General features: G+C 45.0%; 1 protein-coding gene across 1 annotated transcript; it reads left to right on the forward strand.

The window, feature by feature from the left end:
• The first annotated feature begins 1,051 nt into the window (after window positions 1-1,051).
• Window positions 1,052-25,046, forward strand: LOC110532934 (ATP-sensitive inward rectifier potassium channel 10). The gene is made up of 7 exons (XM_036987394.1): window positions 1,052-1,650; window positions 8,276-8,533; window positions 8,681-8,908; window positions 9,526-9,737; window positions 11,804-11,935; window positions 12,125-12,302; window positions 23,053-25,046. The coding sequence occupies exons 2-7, from the start codon at window positions 8,416-8,418 to the stop codon at window positions 23,475-23,477; spliced, it is 1,293 nt and encodes a 430-aa protein (XP_036843289.1). The 5' UTR covers window positions 1,052-1,650; window positions 8,276-8,415; the 3' UTR covers window positions 23,478-25,046.
• The last annotated feature ends 154 nt before the right edge of the window (window positions 25,047-25,200 follow it).

Raw genomic sequence — 25,200 nt, forward strand, 5'->3', positions numbered from 1 at the left:
CCACTTTGACATTAAAATCTAAATTTAAACCATTTTAAATTCAGGCTGTAACACAACAAAATGTGGAAAAAGTCAAGGGGTTTGAATCATTTCTGAAGGCAGTGTATATTTGTCGTTATGCACCATCCCCACCAGGCTGTAACCTTGGACAAGGACTCTCCCCTGGACACACACACACACACACTCGTGCGCGCACACACACACACACACACACCTTTAGGTGCCCGTGCACAGATGAGGAAACAACTCTCAGCGGGACCGGAGACTACAGGATGGAACAACACGCGCTGGCGGGTGGGTGGGTCCGTGAGATTGATGCTCGTGTGAAAAAGGTCCAGCAAATATCGTGCAACTCAGGTTTATTCATGCATCTGCCTCCCACCATGGTCGCTCAGCTGGGGCGCGCTGTAAATCCAGCTCCCGCCAAAACAAACTTCACATGGGGTCTTTCATCAAGTTGTCCTTTCATTTTTTCCAATTAACCTGATTCTATAAGATAAGTTATAGGCATTGATATTAACTGTAACAAGACATGGAGGTTCTAGCGTTTTCATTGTTCTGGGTAGACCTAACTGTCCAGTGATCTTGTTTTTCTTCTTCAATCATTATTCAGGACAGTTCCTGTGATGTCCGTCGCGGCGGGAGCACGTGTAGCGTTTCTCTCCTTGCAGGCGGACATGGCATGGCCTCACAGAGCGAAGCCGACATTATTCAGTCAAACTGTTGGCCAACTTTGCCGACGCAAAATTGCGAGGAGCCAAGTCCAGAATAAAGTGTCTGTTGTTCATTCTGATTTGTAAATAGGCTACCTCCACGCGTTCTAACAGTGAAATAACTTCCAGGCGTGTATCTTAACCATCAGACATTTACATGAGAAAGTTGACAATGGCTGAACAGTCGGGGAACCCTTAACAAGGGACCCATTTACAGTGAACAGGGTGAGAGAGAGAGAGAGAGAGAGAGAGAGAGAGAGAGACAGAGAGAGAGAGAGAGAGAGAAAGGGTGAGAGAGAGAGAGAAGAGAGAGAGAGAGAGAGAGAAAGGGTGGGAGGAGAAGCTGGGAGGAGAGTTGAATTAATGAATTAAAATGTCCTGAGTCCAGTTGAGTGACTGAATACTTTTTCATTTATAAGGAGAGACAAGTGAAAACTTGAGAGAAGAGGACAATTCAACTTCTACATGAACCCGCGAACCATCACACTTCGAGATGCAACGGGGGACATTGCAACTATTTTATTACATAATAACTCTGTAACGTTCAACCGGAACCGGTACCGACTGACACTTCAGTCTTAGAGAAACCATTGATTTGTCTTTGGTAAATTCGGGATTAGATTCGTAGGCTACAGAAACTTGTTGATTTTAACGGTTGGTAAAAATGGTTTTATTGTCAGGCATATTAGAATTATAATGGCAATATCTCAAACCACAATCAGGATGGAAATCTGTAGACAATGAAAGTTGGGTGTCTCGTGCTCATGCGTGTGAGAGAACTGTCAACAAGTGCGCATTCCTCCAATCCATGACGTCGCACTGAGTAAAAAGTCAACAAATAGGCAAATTGGTCATAACATACATTTTGTAAATGTGTTTTGGGGGATACAAACACTTTTAAAAGTCTCAAAATTGCATTCAACAATTGCAACAAAAGGTAAGTGATGACACACACATTCTAATTCATGTGCCTACATTCAGTTTGCTTTCATTAGCTTACTAGATCATCAACAATGGTTTGATTATTGTTATCTTACAGAATACGTATAAGTTGTTAGCAGCAAAGCTAATTGGGGATTGTTCACCTGAGAGACGGCAGGGAGTTACATCGATCTGGTGGAGTATAAAAAGGCCCGAGCTTGATTAAAAGTTACACCTATTAAGTTACAAAAGAGAACAGGATGAGAACACTATTTAGCTTAGTACGTAAAGAGGACATGGGCAGAGAGCACAGGTGCCCCCCACACACAGAGAACAGGATGAGAACGCTATTTAGCTTAGTACGTAAAAGGGGACATGGGCAGAGAGCACAGGTGCCCCCCACACACAGAGAACAGGATGAGAATGCTATTTGGCTTAGTACGCAAAAAGGACATGGGCAGAGAGCACAGGTGCCCCCCACACACAGAGAACAGGATGAGAATGCTATTTGGCTTAGTACGCAAAAAGGACATGGGCAGAGAGCACAGGTGCCCCCCACACACAGAGAACAGGATGAGAATGCTATTTGGCTCAGTACGCAAAAAGGACATGGGCAGAGAGCACAGGTGCCCCCACACACAGAGAACAGGATGAGAATGCTATTTGGCTTAGTACGCAAAAAGGACATGGGCAGAGAGCACAGGTGCCCCCCACACACAGAGAACAGGATGAGAATGCTATTTGGCTTATCAGTGCTTTTACGGTACTGGTTGGTGCCCACTGTGCGTGTGGCACTTATAAGTGGAGCTGGAGTTTGTGGACACCTGTATGTGACTAAAATGACCGTTTAGATTAGAGATGCTGGAATCATGTTTCCCCCCCCCCATCACACCTTGTAAAATAATATTGGGACATCATCTCAAGGGAAGTTTTCTTGTGACCGTTATTACGTTTTCAACATACTCTGCATTTTCAATCAATAAAAATGTAAGTATTTAGTAACAGTACTTGATTAGAATTGTATAATTTTGATTTAATTGTCACATTGATTATTCATTCTCTTCCGGTTTCACTTTATATGAAGTACAAATTATAAAGGCTATAAAATTGCAAAAGGCTTCATAAGCACTACATAAATGCTACACATATCATCTATAAGCACATGTCAAACTCTATAAATGGTGTATAAAGGGTGACATAACCATTCCCACTCTAGGCTGAATTGCCAAAGACATAAGGCATTATGCATGTTTATACACCCTTTATAGAGTATGACATAAACTTATAGATGATTTGTGAAGCATTTATGTAGTGTTTACGAAGCCTGTATGTCCACTGTAAAAAAAAAATCCTGTTGTTTTTTTGTTAACTTACTGGCACCTGTAACTTACTGTAAAAATAAGTACAGTATGTTACCGTAAATGTACTTTTACGGTCTCTTTGGAAATGACGGTAACGTACAGTACCTTCATTACGGTAATGTACAGGTAGCTGGCTGCAACTAAGCTCCCATAAAAACATATAAACGTATTTTTACAGTGAATGCTGTATAAGCGCTTGATAATCTGTACTTTGTTTAAATCAAAAGGCATTTTATTGGTCACACACACATGGTTAGCAGATGTTAATGCGAGTGTAGTGAAATGCTTGTGCTTCTAGTTCCGACAATGCAGCAATATCTAACATCTAATCTAACAATTTACCGAACATGTAATCTAACAACTACCCAATACACAAAAATCGAAGTAAAGGAATACAAATATATACATATAAATATATGGGTGAGCAACGACAGAGCGGCATAGACAAGATGCAATAGATGGTATAAAATACAGTATAAACATATGAGATGAGTAATGCAACATATGTAAACATTATTAAAGTGGCCAATGATTTCAAGTTTAAAGTGGGACCTCAGTTCGTCTCGGTCTAAAACTGCAGAAGAATGAAGGCATAAAAACACGTTGCTGTAGACTGTATTCGTGTTGATAAGGGTTCTAACTCACACCTGTAGGAAGGCAACCTGACCCGGGACACATTGAGGACGATCACCATGGATACTGGGAGGGTGCCGACAAAATGACCTCTGGCACCAACTCTGGCACTATAACATCAATCTCCTCTCTGGCACAATGATTAGGGTTTAAATTGGACATTCCTGAACACTCCCTGGCTGCGGTTTACAAGTCAAGTCTACAATGTGTAAAATGGACCCTAAAGAGATGTCAAAATTGAAGTTGGGATGCATTAAACGAGTTAGATACTGTTAAGCTGTTTTGTTTTCTCCCTCTGTGGTTGCTCTTGTTGTTGAAAGGCTGGCAAGGGTCTACTAAAACGATTCAATGTATCTCGAATGTAGGGAACACACAGCGTGTGTAAGTAGTGAGGCCTAGGTGGCCTAGCGGTTAAGAGCTAGTAACCGAAAGGTTGCTGGTTCGAATCACCCAGCCGACTAGGTGAACAATCTGTCAATCCGACCTTGAGCAAGGCACTTAACGCTCTGGATAAGAGCGCCTGCTAAAACGTGCTTCTCAAGTGTCAATTTGTGGGTAGTTTGAGTACCAGGAACACAAATAGTTTGGTTAATGAAGAAGTTGTGCCAGTGCTTGGTTGCAGAGGCTGTGTGGGGATTGGTACACCTTATACTGTTCATGTGTAATATACAAGACTTGATTGTTGCTTGAATCTGTCCGTTAGAGGGGTGGTTGAGTGAATATGTAGGGTACACGAGACTCTCAAACTCATTCACATCACCCTAACTGGAGCACAGGGCAGCAGCAAAGTTTCTCCACTTCACACCTGGCTGGGTACATCAATGTTGATTCATTTTGGTTGAAAAGTCGTTTTTCTGTTTGCAGGGTCCTTTTAGTGTTGTGGGGCAATTTTTGGAGTGTTTTCATGGGTAGCTCGGAGGTGGTTGGAGTGTTGTGCAGGGGTTGTTTGGGGAATTGGAAGGGTGCACACAGAGAGACAGGAAGGAGTACGGTGGATCACACTGCTCAGGAATACTAATGAGTATCTTTTGTCATCAATCTGTCTCTATATACCCTCTCTCTCTCTCTCTCTCTCTCTCTCTCTCTGTCTCTCTCTCTCTCTCTGTCTCTCCTCTCTCTCTCTCTCTCTCTGTCTCTCTCTCTCTCTCTCTCTCTCTCTCTCTCTCTCTCTCTCTCTCTCTCTCTCCTCTTAATCCAAGTCCTCTTTCCCCTTCTCTGCCCCCTCACACACTTGAACACATACTCACATAGGATCACTCGGTCACACAAGCCAATGCGCGCTCACACACACACACTTTCTCCCTCTCTCTCACTCAGTCGTATTTTTCAATGGTGGCTTTTGTCCCTTTCATCTCTCTAAACAAAGAATTCTTGTGCACACAGGACAGAGTGAGAGAGAGATGGCGAGAGGGAGAAAGGGAGGGAAGGGAAGGGAAAGGGGGACACCTAGTCAGTTGTACAACTGAATGCATTCAACTGAAAAGTGTCTTCCGCATTTAACCCAACCCCTCTTAATCACCACATGACATTTTAAGGCAGGATGGTAACAAACCTATGTAAATTGAGTCAACAAATCTTTTGTTACAGTGCATACTTTGATTCAAAAGGAGAGAGAATATAGCGGAGAGGAAGACACAGAAGTGTTAAAAGGAATACTAAACGAAGGGAAAATAATAATAATAATAATAGTAAGTGTTGTTTGGGAAAGATCAACATTGATATATTGAGACGGCCGTGTTGTGTATGTCGCTGTACATGTGAATGTGTGTTTACTGTATGTGTGGGCGAGGCCTCAATAGGGTTCAGAGGGCAGCTGTGAATGTACTCGGCCTATCACACTCGCCTATCCGAAGCCCCGCCTCCTCAACCCCCCGCCCCCCATTTAGTATTCTGAGCACAGAAATCTACACAGATCCCTATTCATACTCACAGTGTGAGCTTCAGCACCAGAGAGATGAAGGGAGAGAGGGAGGAAGGGGGGAGGAAAGAGGGGGAGAGAGAATAGAGTAAGCGAGTGGGGACACAGAGAGAAAGGTCAGAAAGTAGAGAGCGTATCAGATCGCCTAGTTCTCTGCCTTTTGTTTTAGTTGGTTATTTTTTTATTGGTCTGGAAAGCAGAGGCAGGCAGAGACAAAAGGACCATTTAGCCAAGGAGAGAGAGGGAGAGAGGGAGAGAGAGAGAGATAGAGAGAGAGAGAGGGGGAGAGAGAGATGGAGAGATAGATAGAGAGAGCGAGATAGAGAGATAGATAGAGAGATAGAGAGAGATAGAGAGAGAGATGGAGAAATAAAGATATATATAGAGATAGATAGAGAGATAGAGAGTTAGAGAGCGAGATAGAGAAAGTCCAGATGAGGATACAGAACAAAGTCTAGAAGGATGCTCGGGCCAAAGTCACACACAAACAGCAAGTCTCCATATCCCCAAGGAGAAAAAGAGGCATCTTGGCCCTGATAGAGAGCAAACAGAGGGTAGTGCGTACGTCCCAGTACATCACTGGGGCCAAGCTTCCTGCTACCCAGGACCTCTGTACCAGACTGTGTCAGGAAGGCCCTAAAAATGGTCAAAGACTCCAGCTCCTTAACAGCTTCTACCCCCAAGACATAAGAGTTCTGAACAATGAATCAAATGGCTCCCTGGACTATTTGGATTTTTTATACTTCTGCTTTTAGCTGTTTATTATCTATGCATAGTCACTTTACCCTAAATATTACCTCAATTACCTGGACTAACCTGTACCCCGCACATTGACTCGGTACCGGGCCTCCCTGTATATAGCCTCCACATTGACTCGGTACCGGGCCTCCCTGTATATAGCCTCCACATTGACTCGGTACCGGGCCTCCCTGTATATAGCCTCGCTACTGTTATTTTATTATGTTACTTTTTTAACTTTAGTATATTTAGTCAATATTTTCTTAACCCTTATGTTCTTAAAGCTGCGTTGTTGGTTAAGGGCTTGTAAGTAAGTCATTTCACTGTGAAGTCTACACCCGTTGTATTCATCACGTGACAAATAACATTTCTTTTGATTTGGACAGGCTCTTTTCTCCTGCTGTACTGCGTCCACAAACCACACCGCGTAATTCTCTGACACAGATAAGCATTTATTGGACGGTGAAAATGAGATCATGTTGGAGCTGCACATGGTAGTAGACAGGGGCAGTATGGGGCTAATCATCAACGTGGTGAGGACATAGTTTGAACTCTAAGTGTAAAGCAGTACCACTATGTGTAAGGCAGTAAGACGATTGAAACGTTCATTTTTATTTCATTAGGGAAAAAGGGATAATGAAAGAGAAGTAGATTGTGTCAGGGATCAAAGCCCATTCATACATGGTTGATCCAGACCAGTGGAGGCTGCAGAGGGGAGGACGGCTCACAATAATGTCTGGAATGGAGTAAATGGAATGGCATCAAACACAGGGAAACCATCTGGAAACCAGGTGGAAACCATGTGGAAACCATGTGGAAACCATGTGGAAACCAGGTGGAAACCATGTGGAAACCATGTGGAAACCAGGTGGAAACTATATGGAAACCATGTGGAAACCATGTGGAAACCAGGTGGAAACCATGTGGAAACCATGTGGAAACCATGTGGAAACCAGGTGGAAACCATGTGGAAACCATGTGGAAACCATATGGAAACCATGTGGAAACCATGTGGAAACCAGGTGGAAACCATGTGGAAACCATGTGGAAACCAGGTGGAAACCATGTGGAAACCATGTGGAAACCAGGTGGAAACCATGTGGAAACCATGTGTTTGATGTATTTGATACCATTCCACCGATTCCGCTCCAACCATTACCACGAGCCCGTCCCCAATTAAGTTGCCACCATCCTCCTGTGCTCCAGATACTAGGCTACATGTGGCTTTTCTGTTCCTGGTTTCGGAAGGGGAATACGTAAGCCTTGTTTGGTCCCTCTTGATCCAGCCAGCGTGATACGCTGCAGACACATCTGAGCGCCTTAGCATTATAGAGGGGCTTTTAAAAGGAAAAGACAGCTGTGACTTTGCACTGAAAGGGGGCTTTTACTTTGAAAAGGCAGCTGCTGCTCTGTCTGAAAAGAAAAGGATGAAGAGAGAGAGAGTGACAGAGAGTTTGGAGCACATTGACAGCCACAGGCCTGCATCTGTCCACTTGAAAAAGTGTGTCCCATTTATAATGTCCCTCTCTTTCTATCCCTTTCTTCATGTCTTCCTCCCCCCACACCCCGAATGTTACACTCCTGTCACCTCTTCCATTCCTCCCGTTAACAACCTCTCTCTTCCTTTCCTCTTCTCTCCTTTCTCACAAAATCTTTTGAACTTGTTTTTCATCAACTTTGACTTTGCACAATATTTATCTCTTCCTCTCCCTCTTCACCCCTCCTTCTCCCCACCCCTCACTCCTCTCCCTCTTCACCCCTCCTTCTCCCCACCCGTCACTCCTCTCCCTCTTCACCCCTCCTTCTCCCCACCACTCACTCCTCTCCCTCTTCATCTTTCTCCAGTTTCACTCCTCTTTCTCTTCATCTCTCTCCCGTTTTACTCATCTCCCTCCTCCCTCCTCTCCCCCCACACCCCTCTCCCTCCTCACCCCTCTCCCTCCTCACCCCTCACCCTCACTCCTCTCCCTCTCACCTCTCTCCCTCTTCAGCTCTCTCCCTCACTCTAATTTCCACTGTCAAGTCCTTTCCCATTTATCAATTCTATCCCCCTTCACCCCCTACCTCACTCCTCCATCATCAACTCCCCCTCCCACCCTCCCTCCCTTCTTCCCCTGATAAAGCTGCAGCCATGACGTCGGCCACTCCCCCCTCCTCGCGCGGCTCCTCCCCCCAGAAGGTGTGTCACTCCATGACACAGACTGAGGTTCTGAAGCCGCTGCTGGGGGCAGGGGGGGCGGAAGGGGTGGGGGTGGCAACTGTGGCAGGGGGGGCAGCGACTGCAGGGGGGGCAGCGACGGCAGGGGGGGCAGCGACGGCAGCGGGGGCAGCAACGGCAGGGGGGGCAGCAACGGCAGGGGGGGCAGCAACGGCAGGGGGGGCAGCGACGGCGGTCTGCGCACTCCGACGGAGACGGCGCGTTCTCTCCAAGGACGGGCACAGCAACGTGCACATCGAGCATGTGAGCGGGCGTGGGGCGATGTACCTGCGTGACATCTGGACAACCTTCCTGGACATGCAGTGGCGCTACAAGCTCTTCCTGTTCTCGGCCACCTTCGCCGGGACCTGGTTCCTGTTCGGGGTTCTGTGGTACCTGGTGGCGCTGGTGCATGGAGACCTGCTAGGTGAGGATGGAGGAAGGGGAGAGAGAGGGAGAGAGGGATGGGGGGAGAGAAGGTGGGAGGGGAGGGGTTCTGTGGTACCTGGTGGCGCTGATGCACGGAGACCTGCTAGGTGAGGATGGAGGAAGGGGAGAGAGAGGGAGAGGAAGAGAGGGATGGGGGGGAGAAGGTAGGAGGTTAGGGGTTCTGTGGTACCTGGTGGCGCTGGTGCATGGAGACCTGCTAGGTGAGGATGGAGGAAGGAGAGAGAGAGGGAGAGGGAGAGAGGGATGGGGGGGAGAAGGTGGGAGGGGAGGGGTTCTGTGGTACCTGGTGGCGCTGGTGCATGGAGACCTGCTAGGTGAGGATGGAGGAAGAGGAGAGAGAGGGAGAGAGGGATGGGGGGAGAGAAGGTGGGAGGGGAGGGGTTCTGTGGTACCTGGTGGCACTGCTATGTGAGGATGGATGGAGGGAAGGGAAAGAGAGGGAGAGACAGAATTCTAAGGCATTTGAGAACAATAATACCTCAAAATACCAATACAATCAGTTGTACCTCCCCTATAATCTTTGTACCTTTTGCTTTCCATATCAATCTCACAACCTTGCCTCCCTGTGCCTCCCTTCTCCACCCCTCCCTCCAGAGTTTGACCCTCCGTCCAACCACACCCCGTGTGTGATGCAGGTGCAGACTCTGACGGGGGCGTTCCTCTTCTCACTGGAGTCGCAGACCACAATTGGCTACGGTTTCCGTTGCATCACAGAGGAATGTCCCGCCGCCATCATCCTCCTCATCCTCCAGCTGGTCATCACCATGGTGCTTGAGATCTTCATCACTGGAACCTTCCTCGCCAAGGTACCTCACCCTTCCCCTGGGCAGAACGATAAGATGTTCACTTTACCATACATCACATTCATTGATAAAGTAAACCACCACTAAACAGTATGGATATACAGTATTTCACTGAAAAATCTGGATCTACACATCACGTCAAATTTTCAGTGCCATAATATGTGACTGACCACCTGGATTCGGTCTTATGTAGCAAAATGTGAAAAGGTGTTTTTTACATTGGATAAAAGTAGAGACTCTGAGCTACAAAATGGTATATCATACATGGCATTTAAGGAACAATGGGAAAGCAATTATTCTTTGAAAGTTGATCAACTTGTAAATTCACTTTTGAGAAAATCGCCTTTGAATATTTTGGTGTCAAGTGAAGAGCTGTTCGTTGTCTACACCCATTCAGCATCGTTCACACCCTCTTAAGCTTTAGCCCCACCCATCTTGTTTCGCTCTCGAAGCGCACACTTGACGCTCTGGCCGATGATTTGTTTACCTCTGGATAACATGAAAACAGCCTAACCAGCTCTGCTGGCAACAATTTCATTACGCTTTTTTGCAGTCTTTTACTGACACCGGCCATATTCAACGAGTGTTGTACAGTACACATGTCACGTAACGTCAGCTAATGAGCCAGCCAGCTAACGTTAGCTAGTTAAAACAACAATGAACAAAGTGCCAGCAATACCTAACATTAGGCTCTAACTACAAAAGCAAACAGCTCTGGGAAATGAATAATAACGTCCTCTAGGGAGCAGTTAACGTTAGCTAGCTAACAGTAGACTTTAGCTTAAGACATATAGCTAGCTGGGTAAACAATGAACCTAGCTAGGTAAACAACGTTTAAGATCACACACATCGCATAACGTTCGCTAACGAGCCAGCCAGCTAAGGTTAGCTAGATAAGCAACAATTAACAAAGTGGCAACAACTGCTCTGGGAAACAAATAATAACATCAGCTAGGGAGCCAGCCACCTAACGTTAGCTAACAGTTAGCTAACAGTACACTTTAGCTTGAAACGAAACCACTTTGTCAAAATTAGAAACATATAATATCTGAAAACGTAGCTACTAGCTAACACTAGACTATCTTACTTGTATACATGATTTCAAAACTTAATCCTCCAGAAAATGGAGAGCAACACTTATGCAGCTCCACTACATAGTACATTTTTAAAAAGGCGTGTTCGACAGGATTACCAACACAGACTGACGAGCTCAAATAAACAGAAGCCCTCTATATGGCAGACCAATCCTCTCTCCTATCTTGGCATGTCCAGCCCGCTCATTATCTCAGCCAATCCTGGCTAGTGGGAAGGTTGCTCACTTTTTTGTGGCTTAACCAACAAGGCTCGTAATTTAACAATTGTATTTGTATTTACAGATGGCATACAAGTTTGTTATGAAAGTTCACATGTTCGAGAAAGCATTTCTGCAAAAAAAAACGCATTTTGATTAAAAAAAAGAAGATTTATATTCAAATGGCTCTGCTGTGAAGTCGTGACTAGTTTCCTAAATCGGGTCACATGTGCACTGCATCCATCCATAGTCAATACATACATCAGTGTTTACTATCCAGCTCCCCCCCCCCCTCTCTCTTTCTCCCCCTCTCTCTTGCTCTCCACCCCTCTCTCTCTCCCCCCCCTCTCTCTCTCTCTCTCTCCCCCCTATCCCCATTTCTCTCTCCCCCTTTCTCCCCCCTCTATCTCTCTTCCCCTCTCTCTCTCTCTCTCTCCCCCTCTCCCCCCTCTCGCTCCCCCGCTCCCTTTCTCCTCTTCCCTCTTATCATTCTAACCCTCTATAACATGAATTATCTGCTGCCCTCTCTATCTCTCACTCAGGGTCAGAGTTATCTATATGTGTGTCTGTGTGTGTGTGTTTCTGTGTGCGTGTTGGGGGCGGAGGTTAAGATCATAGGAAGTTCATGCCCTGTGTGTATTGATAAGGAGACTTACAGCAGGCTGTGCAGCACAATAATATTTACTCAAACCGGATATGTTCCAGAGAGCATTGTGGGTAGTGGAGTTCATCATGCTACACTGTGTGGCTCTGACACACTCTTCCCCATTGTCCCCAGGTGGCGCGGCCCAAGAAGAGAGGAGAGACAGTGAAGTTCAGTCAGTACGCTGTGGTGTCCAATCACGAGGGCCGACCCTGCCTCATGATCCGTGTGGCTAACATGCGCAAGAGCCTGCTGCTGGGCTGCTCGGTAGAGACACAGTGTGTGTGTGTGTGTGTGTGTGTGTGTGTGTGTGTGTGTGTGTGTGTGTGTGTGTGTGTGTGTCTCTGTGTGTCTGTCTGTCTGTGAGAATGACGCAGTTGTCATTTTCCATCGACGCTCCTCTTTTCAGAATCCTTACACATGTCCCCTAATCAAATGACTCAATTTGGCTCCTAGGTGACGGGGAAGTTGCTCCAGACGTCCCAGACCAAGGAGGGGGAGACGATGCGTCTGGACCAGAGGAACGTTCCCTTCCAGGTGGACACGTCCAGCGACAGCCCCTTCCTCATCCTCCCCCTCACCTTCTACCACATCATAGACGACAGCAGCCCGCTCAGAGCCTGGGCTGCCAAGGGTAGGAATGATTACATACAGTAGCTTAATGTTCACATTTTCAGTTATTTGTGTTGTGTGTTCTCCTTCAATTGGTCCTATTTCATGACCTAAAACTTGAAGGTTACCAGTTCCATAGGCAGGTGTAGTGTAGTTACGGTCCAGTGTTCTTGTCCTATTGGTCCAATTTGATATTACTGTAAGTGACCTAAGACATGGAAGTAAAATAGACAGGCAGGTTCAGTGTTCTGCTGTAGTAGTGGTGTAGTGAACTACAGTACCTTACAGTCTGTGTAAAGGAGGTGAAGTTGTTGCTATAGTTGACCATGTCCCATGTCTTAATCACCAGTAGGACGAGAGGGCCACCCGGGTTGTGGGAACGGAAAGCCATCCGTGTGGAGAGAAAGAGAAGGGTGAATTTAGGAGATTAAAGGTCACTGCTGTGATGGATAGAGGGCATTTGGAACAGAGCCAGGACAGTAGAGGGATGGGGGGGGGGGGGGAGTGTAGGGCGGATGGTAGGGAACATCATTCTAGTAATTTGTACACTGCAAATTGACCACAGTTATGCCAAAAAAGTGATTGTATTTGAAAATAACCTTTTAGTGTTTGCGTACGTGCGTGCATACTGTATATGTGAATGCATATACAGCAAATCGGCCAGTGTCGATTCAGAAGTTAAAATCACTCTGTAAGAGTGTAATTAGAACTCAGCGGTGTAAAAGAACCCCCAGTGTTGATGTTAATAGTCAGAGTTATTGTTTTACACTGTGGAGAGTAAAACAGTCCAATCAAAACCACACCCATCATTATCAGATTTCCCAGAATGCACTACTGTGTTTTTGCATGTACATTGACTGATTGAATGATGTTATGCTTCACAAAGATAACATATATTTTTCTAAACTAATTCAATTAGTTAATTAGATTTATTGCACCTGTTATTGAAATGGCTGTTCCAGTTTAAATGGTTTAGGTAGTCTCCTTTATCAATTTCCATTATCCCGACAGTCTTTCTGAATGAGGGTTGAGGGTGAATAAAGATTCCAACTGTTGGATATCCTAGCTCTGTCTGGATTCCTGTAGGAATTACACATTCATCACTTTGCAAGCCAGCATAATGTGACTTGCAGGCCTGATGTGGCCTGTAAACCAGGAGTTTCCTAACACCACTGTGCTAGGGTAAAACTAAGCAATCAAAGCAAGGCCTTATGATATATGTAAGTACTACATATTGCCAAAGTTGAATTTTAATTATAACATTCGCCTTGGAACTTACTAGGTGAAACCCACAGGCCTTAAAAAAAGGAAATAATTCACCAACCATGTCTGTGTCACTAACAAATACAGTCATGGGTGGTAAACTCGACAATTCACTCAAAAAGAAAAGACACCCTGGGAAAAATGCAAATGAGACTTTACACCATGCACCATTTAATTATAGTCCACTCCAGTGTAGAGTGAAATACCTATTAGTTCACTCCATTGTAGTCACATTTTTGGGGTCTGGGGGATGACACCGGGAGAGGGGTCTCTCTCTCTCCATCTCTGTGTGTATGTCAGTGGAATGTGTGTGAGTGGGTGCCAGGGTTTCTCATTAAAAGACAATGGGGTACAGTCTGATACAGTGAGGGGTGCTGACACACAGCTGGGGGGGATCCTCTTACAGGAGGGCAGGCCTCTCATCACCACTAACCACAGAGCTATTACTGACCCATACTGATCCCTGATCTACCTCTCTACTCCTTTACTGCTCTCTCTCTCCTCTCTCTCTCTCTCTCTCTCCCTCTATCTCTCTCTCTCTCTCTCGCTCGCCTCTCTCTCTCTCTCTCTCCTCTCTCTCTCCTCTCTCTCTCTCTCTCCTCTCTCTCTCTCTCTCTCTCCTCTCTCTCTCTCTCTCTCTCTCTCTCTCCTCTCTCTCTCTCTCTCTCTCCTCTCTCTCTCTCTCTCTCTCTCTCTCGCCTCTCTCTCTCTCTCTCCCCTCTCTCTCTCTCTCTCTCTCTCTCCTCTCTCTCTCTCCTCTCTCTCTCTCTTTCCTCTCTCTCTCTCTCTCTCTCTCTCTCTCTCTCTCTCTTTCTCGCCTCTCTCTCTCTCTCTCTCTCCCCTCTCTCTCTCTCTCTCTCTCTCCTCTCTCTCTCTCTCAAACTACTAACAGTACATAATGCTACGACAATAGCCCCTGCACTATCTATGAATCTGTCTTCTAATCTGGCCTCCTCTCACGGCAGCTCTCAAATTCTCATGATGCATTTCTGTGGAAATATCTGCAGCTCTTTGGGGGCACACGGACGGGGAGTTGGGGATTTTGCCAAATACGGTGGGACACTGTCAGGAGTTTCAGTAAGGGGTTACAATGAGTGCACTAACGTGAATCCCCTCAGTACACTGTAGTTTTTAACAGGAGTGAGAAGAGAGGAGCCGAGAGGTTGTAAAGGCTGTTCAGAAGAGCACAGTCAGAACTGCTCAAACCAGTAGTCAATAACAACATTAGAGACTGAATAGACTAGACAGTCTACCATATCATGCATTATGTGTGCTTGTCTGTGTGCATACGTGTGTGTGTGTGATATTTGTGCGTGAGCGTTTGTATGTGTGTGCGTGTGTTATGAAGTGAGAGCAGTACTGGGTCCAGGTTAGAGTTAAGGACTGTTTTCACAGATGACATAGACTGACCAGGTGAATTCCAGGTGAAAGCTATGATCCCTTATTGATGTCACTTGTTAAGTCCACTTCAATCAGTGTAGATGAAGGGGAGGAGACGGGTAAAAGAAGGATTTTAAGCCCTGAGACAATTGAGACATGGAAGGTGCCAAAATGTTTTAATTAAATGTATTTGAGTGTTTACCAGCATTTGTAACTTGAGTCGGATAATTATCTCTACAAAACAGTTAATCTCATAAAAACATACAAATACTTGCTTGATATATGTTTTCCAGTTTCTTGAAATACTTTGCAAATGCAAGTTATTTCTATGTGAAAACTGAAACGGTCTATTCATTCTTTTTAGTAGACACAGTAGTGAGTGCATATATTTTCATTATTTTTTGTACTGATCCCCCGTGGGAATTGAACCCACAACCCTGGTGTTCCAAGCACAATGCTCTACCAACTGAGCCACATCATCACAAACCACTTGATGTCTCAATGTACTCAGTTACTGTATTGAACATTGTTTTTCTTCATGGTGATGGAAAGTCTACAGGTTCTAACCTAGATGACCAGCCTATATACAATACAGTAATGCACGTTTTCATTAAGTGGTTTGTAAGGATGGTAAATGAAAACTGCACAGAAAGTGGTTGTTTTCCATGTTATTTCATCAAGACAAATATTAATTTGATGTGGATGTTTTGGGTCTTTGCCCATAACTTTGCAACTTTTGATGTAAATGTTTGAGGACAGGGTTTTGTTCTTTCTGGATTCAGGGATGTTAGGAGCCAATATACACAGGCAGTTAGGAAAGCTAAGGCTAGCTTTTTCAAGCAGAAATGTTCATCCTGTAGCACAAACTCCAAAAAGTTCTGGGAAACTGTCCATGGAGAATAAGAGCACCTCCTCCCAGCTGGCCACTGCACTGAGGCTAGGAAACACTGTCACAACGGATAAATCCACAATAATTGAGAGTTTCAATAAGCATTTCTCTACGGCTGGCCATGCTTTCCACCGGGCTAACCCTACCCTGGTCAACAGCCCTCCACCACCCCCGACAGCAACTCGCCAAAGCCTCCCCATTTCTCCTTCACCCAAATCCAGATAGCTGATGTTCTGAAAGAGCTGCAAAATCTGGACCCCTACAAATCAGCCAGGCTAGACAATCTGGACCCTCTCTTTCTAAAATGATCTGCCGAAATTGTTGCAACCCCTATTACTAGCCTGTTCAACCTCTCTTTCGTATCGTCTGAGAATCCAAAGATTGGAAAGCTGCCGCGGTCATCCCCCTCTTCAAAGGGGGAGACTAACTAGATCCAAACTGCTACAGACCTATATCTATCCTGCCCTGCCTTTCTAAGGTCTTCGAAAGCCAAGTTAACAATCAGCTATGCAATCTGGTTTCAGAGCTGGTCATGGGTACACCTCAGCCATGCTCAAGGTCCTAAATTATATAACAGCCATCGATAAGAGACATTACTGTGCAGCCGTATTCATCGACCTGGCCAAGGCTTTTGACTCTGTCAGTTACCACATTCTTATCGGCAGACTCGACAGCCTTGGTTTCTCAAATGATTGCCTTGCCTGGTTTACCAACTACGTCTCTGATAGAGTTCAGTGTGTCAAATCGAAGGGCCTGTTGTCCGGACCTCTGGCAGTCTCTGTGGGGGTACCACAGGGTTCAATTCCCGGGCCGACCCTTTTCTCTGTATACATCAATGATGTTGCTCTTGCTGCTGGTGATTCTTTGATCCACCTCTAAGCGACGACACCATTATGTATACCTCTGGCCCTTCGTTAGACACTGTGTTAACTAACCTCCAGACGAGCTTCAATGCCATTCAACTCTCCTTCCTTGGCCTCGAACTGCTCTTAAATGCAAGTAAAACTAAATGCATGCTATTCAACCGATCGCTGCCCACACCTGCCCACCCGTCCAGCATCGCTACTCTGGACTGTTAAGACTTAGAATATGTGGACAACTACAAATACCTAGGTGTCTGTTTAGACTGTAAACTCTCCTTCCAGACTCACATTAAGCATCTCCAATCCGAAATTATATCTAGAATTGGCTTCCTATTTCGCAACAAAGCATCCTTCAATCATGCTGCCAAACATACCCTCGTAAAACTGACCATCCTACCAATCCTCAACTTTGGCAATATAATTTACAAAATAGCCTCCAATACTCTACTCAACAAATTGGATGCAGTCTATCACCGTGCCATCTGTTTTGTCACCAAAGCGACCTGTACACTCTCGTTGGCTGGCCCTCGCTTCATACTCGCCGCCAAACCCACTGGCTCCCGGTCATCTACAAGTCCCTGCTAGGTAAAGCCCCACCTTATCTCAGCTCACTGGTCACCATAGCAGCACCCAACTGTAGCACTCGCTCCAGCAGGTACATCTCACTGGTCACCCCCAAAGCCAATTCTTACTTTGGCTGCCTTTCCTTACAGTTCTCTGCTACCACTGACTGGAACGAACTGCAAAAATCACTGAAGCTGGAGACCAGGTATCTCCCTCACTAGCTTTAAGCACCAGCTGTCAGAGCAGCTTACAGATCACTGCACCTGTACATAGCCCATCTGTAAATAGCCCATCCAACTACCTCATCTCCATACTGTATGTATTTATCTTGCTCCTTTGCACCCCAGTATCTCTACTTGCACATTAATCTTCTGCACATATACCATTCCAGTGTTTAATTGCTATATTGTAATTACTTACTCCACCATGGCCTGTTTATTGCCTTTACCTCCCTTATCCTACCTCAGTTGCACACACTGTATATAGACTTTTTCTACTGTATTATTGACTGTATGTTTGTTTATTCCATCTGTGTTGTTGTATGTGTCGAACTGCTTTGCTTTATCTTTGCCAGGTCGCAGTTGTAAATGAGAACTTGTTCTCAACTTGCTTACCTGGTTAAATAAATTTTAATTTTAATTATAACATTCGCCTTGGAACTTACTAGGTGAAACCCACAGGCCTTAAAAAAAGGAAATAATTCACCAACCATGTCTGTGTCACTAACAAATACAGTCATGGGTGGTAAACTCGACAATTCACTCAAAAAGAAAAGACACCCTGGGAAAAATGCAAATGAGACTTTACACCATGCACCATTTAATTATAGTCCACTCCAGTGTAGAGTGAAATACCTATTAGTTCACTCCATTGTAGTCACATTTTTGGGGTCTGGGGGATGACACCGGGAGAGGGGTCTCTCTCTCTCCATCTCTGTGTGTATGTCAGTGGAATGTGTGTGAGTGGGTGCCAGGGTTTCTCATTAAAAGACAATGGGGTACAGTCTGATACAGTGAGGGGTGCTGACACACAGCTGGGGGGGATCCTCTTACAGGAGGGCAGGCCTCTCATCACCACTAACCACAGAGCTATTACTGACCCATACTGATCCCTGATCTACCTCTCTACTCCTTTACTGCTCTCTCTCTCCTCTCTCTCTCTCTCTCTCTCCCTCTATCTCTCTCTCTCTCTCTCGCTCGCCTCTCTCTCTCTCTCTCTCCTCTCTCTCTCCTCTCTCTCTCTCTCTCCTCTCTCTCTCTCTCCTCTCTCTCTCTCTCTCTCTCTCTCTCTCTCCTCTCTCTCTCTCTCTCTCCTCTCTCTCTCTCTCTCTCTCTCTCTCGCCTCTCTCTCTCTCTCTCCCCTCTCTCTCTCTCTCTCTCTCTCTCCTCTCTCTCTCTCCTCTCTCTCTCTCTTTCCTCTCTCTCTCTCTCTCTCTCTCTCTTTCTCTCTCTTTCTCGCCTCTCTCTCTCTCTCTCTCTCCCCTCTCTCTCTCTCTCTCTCTCTCCTCCCTCTCTCTCTCAAACTACTAACAGTACATAATGCTACGACAATAGCCCCTGCACTATCTATGAATCTGTCTTCTAATCTGGCCTCCTCTCACGGCAGCTCTCAAATTCTCATGATGCATTTCTGTGGAAATATCTGCAGCTCTTTGGGGGCACACGGACGGGGAGTTGGGGATTTTGCCAAATACGGTGGGACACTGTCAGGAGTTTCAGTAAGGGGTTACAATGAGTGCACTAACGTGAATCCCCTCAGTACACTGTAGTTTTTAACAGGAGTGAGAAGAGAGGAGCCGAGAGGTTGTAAAGGCTGTTCAGAAGAGCACAGTCAGAACTGCTCAAACCAGTAGTCAATAACAACATTAGAGACTGAATAGACTAGACAGTCTACCATATCATGCATTATGTGTGCTTGTCTGTGTGCATACGTGTGTGTGTGTGATATTTGTGCGTGAGCGTTTGTATGTGTGTGCGTGTGTTATGAAGTGAGAGCAGTACTGGGTCCAGGTTAGAGTTAAGGACTGTTTTCACAGATGACATAGACTGACCAGGTGAATTCCAGGTGAAAGCTATGATCCCTTATTGATGTCACTTGTTAAGTCCACTTCAATCAGTGTAGATGAAGGGGAGGAGACGGGTAAAAGAAGGATTTTAAGCCCTGAGACAATTGAGACATGGAAGGTGCCAAAATGTTTTAATTAAATGTATTTGAGTGTTTACCAGCATTTGTAACTTGAGTCGGATAATTATCTCTACAAAACAGTTAATCTCATAAAAACATACAAATACTTGCTTGATATATGTTTTCCAGTTTCTTGAAATACTTTGCAAATGCAAGTTATTTCTATGTGAAAACTGAAACGGTCTATTCATTCTTTTTAGTAGACACAGTAGTGAGTGCATATATTTTCATTATTTTTTGTACTGATCCCCCGTGGGAATTGAACCCACAACCCTGGTGTTCCAAGCACAATGCTCTACCAACTGAGCCACATCATCACAAACCACTTGATGTCTCAATGTACTCAGTTACTGTATTGAACATTGTTTTTCTTCATGGTGATGGAAAGTCTACAGGTTCTAACCTAGATGACCAGCCTATATACAATACAGTAATGCACGTTTTCATTAAGTGGTTTGTAAGGATGGTAAATGAAAACTGCACAGAAAGTGGTTGTTTTCCATGTTATTTCATCAAGACAAATATTCATTTGATGTGGATGTTTTGGGTCTTTGCCCATAACTTTGCAACTTTTGATGTAAATGTTTGAGGACAGGGTTTTGTTCTTTCTGGATTCAGGGATGTTAGGAGCCAATATACACAGGCAGTTAGGAAAGCTAAGGCTAGCTTTTTCAAGCAGAAATGTTCATCCTGTAGCACAAACTCCAAAAAGTTCTGGGAAACTGTCCATGGAGAATAAGAGCACCTCCTCCCAGCTGGCCACTGCACTGAGGCTAGGAAACACTGTCACAACGGATAAATCCACAATAATTGAGAGTTTCAATAAGCATTTCTCTACGGCTGGCCATGCTTTCCACCGGGCTAACCCTACCCTGGTCAACAGCCCTCCACCACCCCCGACAGCAACTCGCCAAAGCCTCCCCATTTCTCCTTCACCCAAATCCAGATAGCTGATGTTCTGAAAGAGCTGCAAAATCTGGACCCCTACAAATCAGCCAGGCTAGACAATCTGGACCCTCTCTTTCTAAAATGATCTGCCGAAATTGTTGCAACCCCTATTACTAGCCTGTTCAACCTCTCTTTCGTATCGTCTGAGAATCCAAAGATTGGAAAGCTGCCGCGGTCATCCCCCTCTTCAAAGGGGGAGACTAACTAGATCCAAACTGCTACAGACCTATATCTATCCTGCCCTGCCTTTCTAAGGTCTTCGAAAGCCAAGTTAACAATCAGCTATGCAATCTGGTTTCAGAGCTGGTCATGGGTACACCTCAGCCATGCTCAAGGTCCTAAATTATATAACAGCCATCGATAAGAGACATTACTGTGCAGCCGTATTCATCGACCTGGCCAAGGCTTTTGACTCTGTCAGTTACCACATTCTTATCGGCAGACTCGACAGCCTTGGTTTCTCAAATGATTGCCTTGCCTGGTTTACCAACTACGTCTCTGATAGAGTTCAGTGTGTCAAATCCAAGGGCCTGTTGTCCGGACCTCTGGCAGTCTCTGTGGGGGTACCACAGGGTTCAATTCCCGGGCCGACCCTTTTCTCTGTATACATCAATGATGTTGCTCTTGCTGCTGGTGATTCTTTGATCCACCTCTAAGCGACGACACCATTATGTATACCTCTGGCCCTTCGTTAGACACTGTGTTAACTAACCTCCAGACGAGCTTCAATGCCATTCAACTCTCCTTCCTTGGCCTCGAACTGCTCTTAAATGCAAGTAAAACTAAATGCATGCTATTCAACCGATCGCTGCCCACACCTGCCCACCCGTCCAGCATCGCTACTCTGGACTGTTAAGACTTAGAATATGTGGACAACTACAAATACCTAGGTGTCTGTTTAGACTGTAAACTCTCCTTCCAGACTCACATTAAGCATCTCCAATCCGAAATTATATCTAGAATTGGCTTCCTATTTCGCAACAAAGCATCCTTCAATCATGCTGCCAAACATACCCTCGTAAAACTGACCATCCTACCAATCCTCAACTTTGGCAATATAATTTACAAAATAGCCTCCAATACTCTACTCAACAAATTGGATGCAGTCTATCACCGTGCCATCTGTTTTGTCACCAAAGCGACCTGTACACTCTCGTTGGCTGGCCCTCGCTTCATACTCGCCGCCAAACCCACTGGCTCCCGGTCATCTACAAGTCCCTGCTAGGTAAAGCCCCACCTTATCTCAGCTCACTGGTCACCATAGCAGCACCCAACTGTAGCACTCGCTCCAGCAGGTACATCTCACTGGTCACCCCCAAAGCCAATTCTTACTTTGGCTGCCTTTCCTTACAGTTCTCTGCTACCACTGACTGGAACGAACTGCAAAAATCACTGAAGCTGGAGACCAGGTATCTCCCTCACTAGCTTTAAGCACCAGCTGTCAGAGCAGCTTACAGATCACTGCACCTGTACATAGCCCATCTGTAAATAGCCCATCCAACTACCTCATCTCCATACTGTATGTATTTATCTTGCTCCTTTGCACCCCAGTATCTCTACTTGCACATTAATCTTCTGCACATATACCATTCCAGTGTTTAATTGCTATATTGTAATTACTTACTCCACCATGGCCTGTTTATTGCCTTTACCTCCCTTATCCTACCTCAGTTGCACACACTGTATATAGACTTTTTCTACTGTATTATTGACTGTATGTTTGTTTATTCCATCTGTGTTGTTGTATGTGTCGAACTGCTTTGCTTTATCTTTGCCAGGTCGCAGTTGTAAATGAGAACTTGTTCTCAACTTGCTTACCTGGTTAAATAAAATCAAATAAAAAAAAATCCATTAGAATGATGATTGCAGAGAAAGCAACAGGGCAACAACGCTTACAATTCCAACTATTGAATCCTGCAAGATATTGTTATTAATTATACAACTACCTTTTTTGTTGTTGCCAAAACAGAGCTGAAATGGTTTTATTGGGCAGCTAATACATCCTGTAAAGGCCCAGTGCACTACTTTGTGAACAAATATATATGTTTGAAAATAATATTTTTGCTATAATTTATTTTTTAAATTCAGATTTTTAAGAGGGTGCAGCACCCTCAGCACCCCTACTTCCTGCGGATATGGGATCGTGTATGTGTGCCATTCTGAGTGTGAATGGAACACGTTCGACACCTTGTAGAGTCCATGTCCTGACATATTGAGGCTGTTCTGAGGGAAAAAGGGGGTGTAACTCAAGGCAGCAGCGACTCTTCCTGGGGTCAGGCAAAATGAAGGCAGTTGTGCAGCCTATATAGGCCTTTGTGGTGCAGCTATTTGTGCGTACAGTAAGTGTGTGGGGTGTGTTTTGTGTTTGCGAGAGAGTCCATGTATGTGGTAAAAGGCTGGATTTAGTAGCGAAATCGGTCTATGTTGGAAAGTAAAGATGATCATTTTATTGCTATTATCCCATTCTTGCTTTTAGTGATAATGGATATATATCTGTTTCATCCTGTCTGTGCTTGGAAGTGACCGTGGAATTTAGAATAAATCTGTTTTGTGATCTGGATTCAGTAGAGAAATCAGACGGTATCTTTAGAAATAGCCTTTTATTGATATATCCAAATGTTTTTTTTTATGGATCTCTAGTGCTAAATTTGTATCTTTCATTCACTCTACCTGTGTTCTAGGAGGGGGATGGACGGATCCGGATCTGGCAGACTTTGAGCTGCTGGTGATCATGAGTGCCACGGTGGAGCCCACCTCCGCCACCTGCCAGGTGCGCACCTCCTACCTGCCTGATGAGATCCTGTGGGGGTATGAGTTCCCCCCCGTGGTCTCCCTGTCCCCGTCTGGGAAGTATGTGGCGGACTTCACCTTCTTCGACAAGGTGGACAAAACGAAAACCCCGCCCCTCTTCAAACAGGCCCCCCCCCCAAGCCCGGCCATGCACTCGTCCCGCAGCAGCAGAGGGGGCGCAGAGGAAGGGGCGGACCCAGAGAAGATGAAACTAGAGGAGAGCTATCGAGGGGAGGAGAGGGGGAGGGGCAGGGGGAGGGGCAGGGGGAGGGGGAGAGACAGTAGCCCCCTCAGTGTCCGTATCAGTAATGTATAGAGAGAGAGGATGGAGGGAGAGAGAGATAGAGAGAGAGAGAGAGAGAGAGATAGAGAGAGAGAGAGAGAGAGAGAGAGAGAGAGAGCATGAATGAGATGGAATGAGAGAGTTACGAGAAAGGAGAAAGGAGAGGAGACTGTATGGAGATTGAAAAATTATCAAGTGAGAATAAAAAGTTGAAGGAATGAGAGATGAGCTGCTCCTCTGTTGGGAAATGTGAACACACGCTCCTTTTTTGGACTTTATGCGTTTGTATCGCCCCTTGTAAGGATTCAAAGGAACAAAATGCACCCCATTTGTGTCTACTGTCCTGTAATCAAAGATGGAACAAGAAAGCTTTTTCAACTTAATTTGTCTGTATTTTTTATAAGAAGACTTTGTGTGACTGGAAAGGTCAAGGTTGACTGGTTTACCAGGACAAAACATGGTTCACGAGGACATAATCAAAGGAACCATGCAGTGGAGGCTGCTGAGGGGAGGACGGCTCATAATAATGTCTGGAACAGAGTAAATGGATTGGCATCAAACACATGGAAACCATTCGATAACATTCCACTTATTCCACTCCAACCATTATCACAAGCCCATCCTCCCCAATTAAGGTACCACCATCCTCCTGTGCATTCATTGTACTGTTACTGTTTTTAACACAGAAAGGTACTCTGTCTGCAGAACATGAGAGTGGAAATACTGGATCATTTAAAAAAACATTTTTTTTTAAGGATTTTGATTGAATATATGATATCGTATGTATACTGTATGCATCTGTCCCTAACGATGCGATATCCAGCAGTACTTATTCATCTGAGTATATGCTTAGCAGGGTTGGGGTCCATTCCATTTAAATTCCGGTAAATTCAGAAAGTAAACCAAATTCCAATTCCAAATGTTCATTGTCACTCATTGAAAAGCACCGAAGAGAAATGAAATTGGAATTGGAATTTCAGTGTACTTCCTGAATTGACTAGAATTGAAATGTAATTCATTCCAACCCTGATGTTCAGTGTTTCTGTTATTTTATTATTTTTTTTCACTGGAAAATATGTATGTTAACAATACTAAAAGCACTTTAACTTGATGGTGTTTGTGTACACAAGCATATTTATATGTTTCAGTCAATGTGCGTGCGAGACTGCATGTATGTGTGTTTTAACATATGCATGTTCATATGCATGTACTTGTTATTCCTCCTGTACTTCAATACCTGATCACTCCTGTGGTCATTCTAAAACGTGCCACTAAACTGTGCCTTTTGATGTGCCAGTGTCTGTGCAGTCGAGCATCAGATTTCAATATCATATGGTGTGGTTAGCTGATATGTTAAACACCTATCCACCCGTTGTGAGATCTGGCAGGCGTCTGCAATGAAGTCAGGCAAGAATGCTACCATTGCCTGTGATTGGTTATAATGTGTTGGCCAGGCCAGGTCCCATCTGTAATACTGCAACCTCATCACCCTAACAGATAATATACTATGAAGTGTTGCCCAGACCAGGTCCCATCTGTAATACTGGAACAGATAATATACAATGAAATGTCTGTTTTTAATAAAAGTGCAGATTTACAACAGCTCTGTATTGGCCCATCTCTGTCAAACGAAACCGCCACACCTGTGTCGGTTTCCGTGAAACCAGCACTGAAGGAAACATGCACTAAAGATATACCACATGGTTTTTGTTGCTGTACACTTGCACAATGCACTCTTAATCCCAGAGTGCCGCAG

This window comes from Oncorhynchus mykiss, chromosome 9 (assembly GCF_013265735.2).
Source record: "Oncorhynchus mykiss isolate Arlee chromosome 9, USDA_OmykA_1.1, whole genome shotgun sequence".
Classification (NCBI taxonomy): Eukaryota; Metazoa; Chordata; class Actinopteri; order Salmoniformes; family Salmonidae; genus Oncorhynchus; species Oncorhynchus mykiss.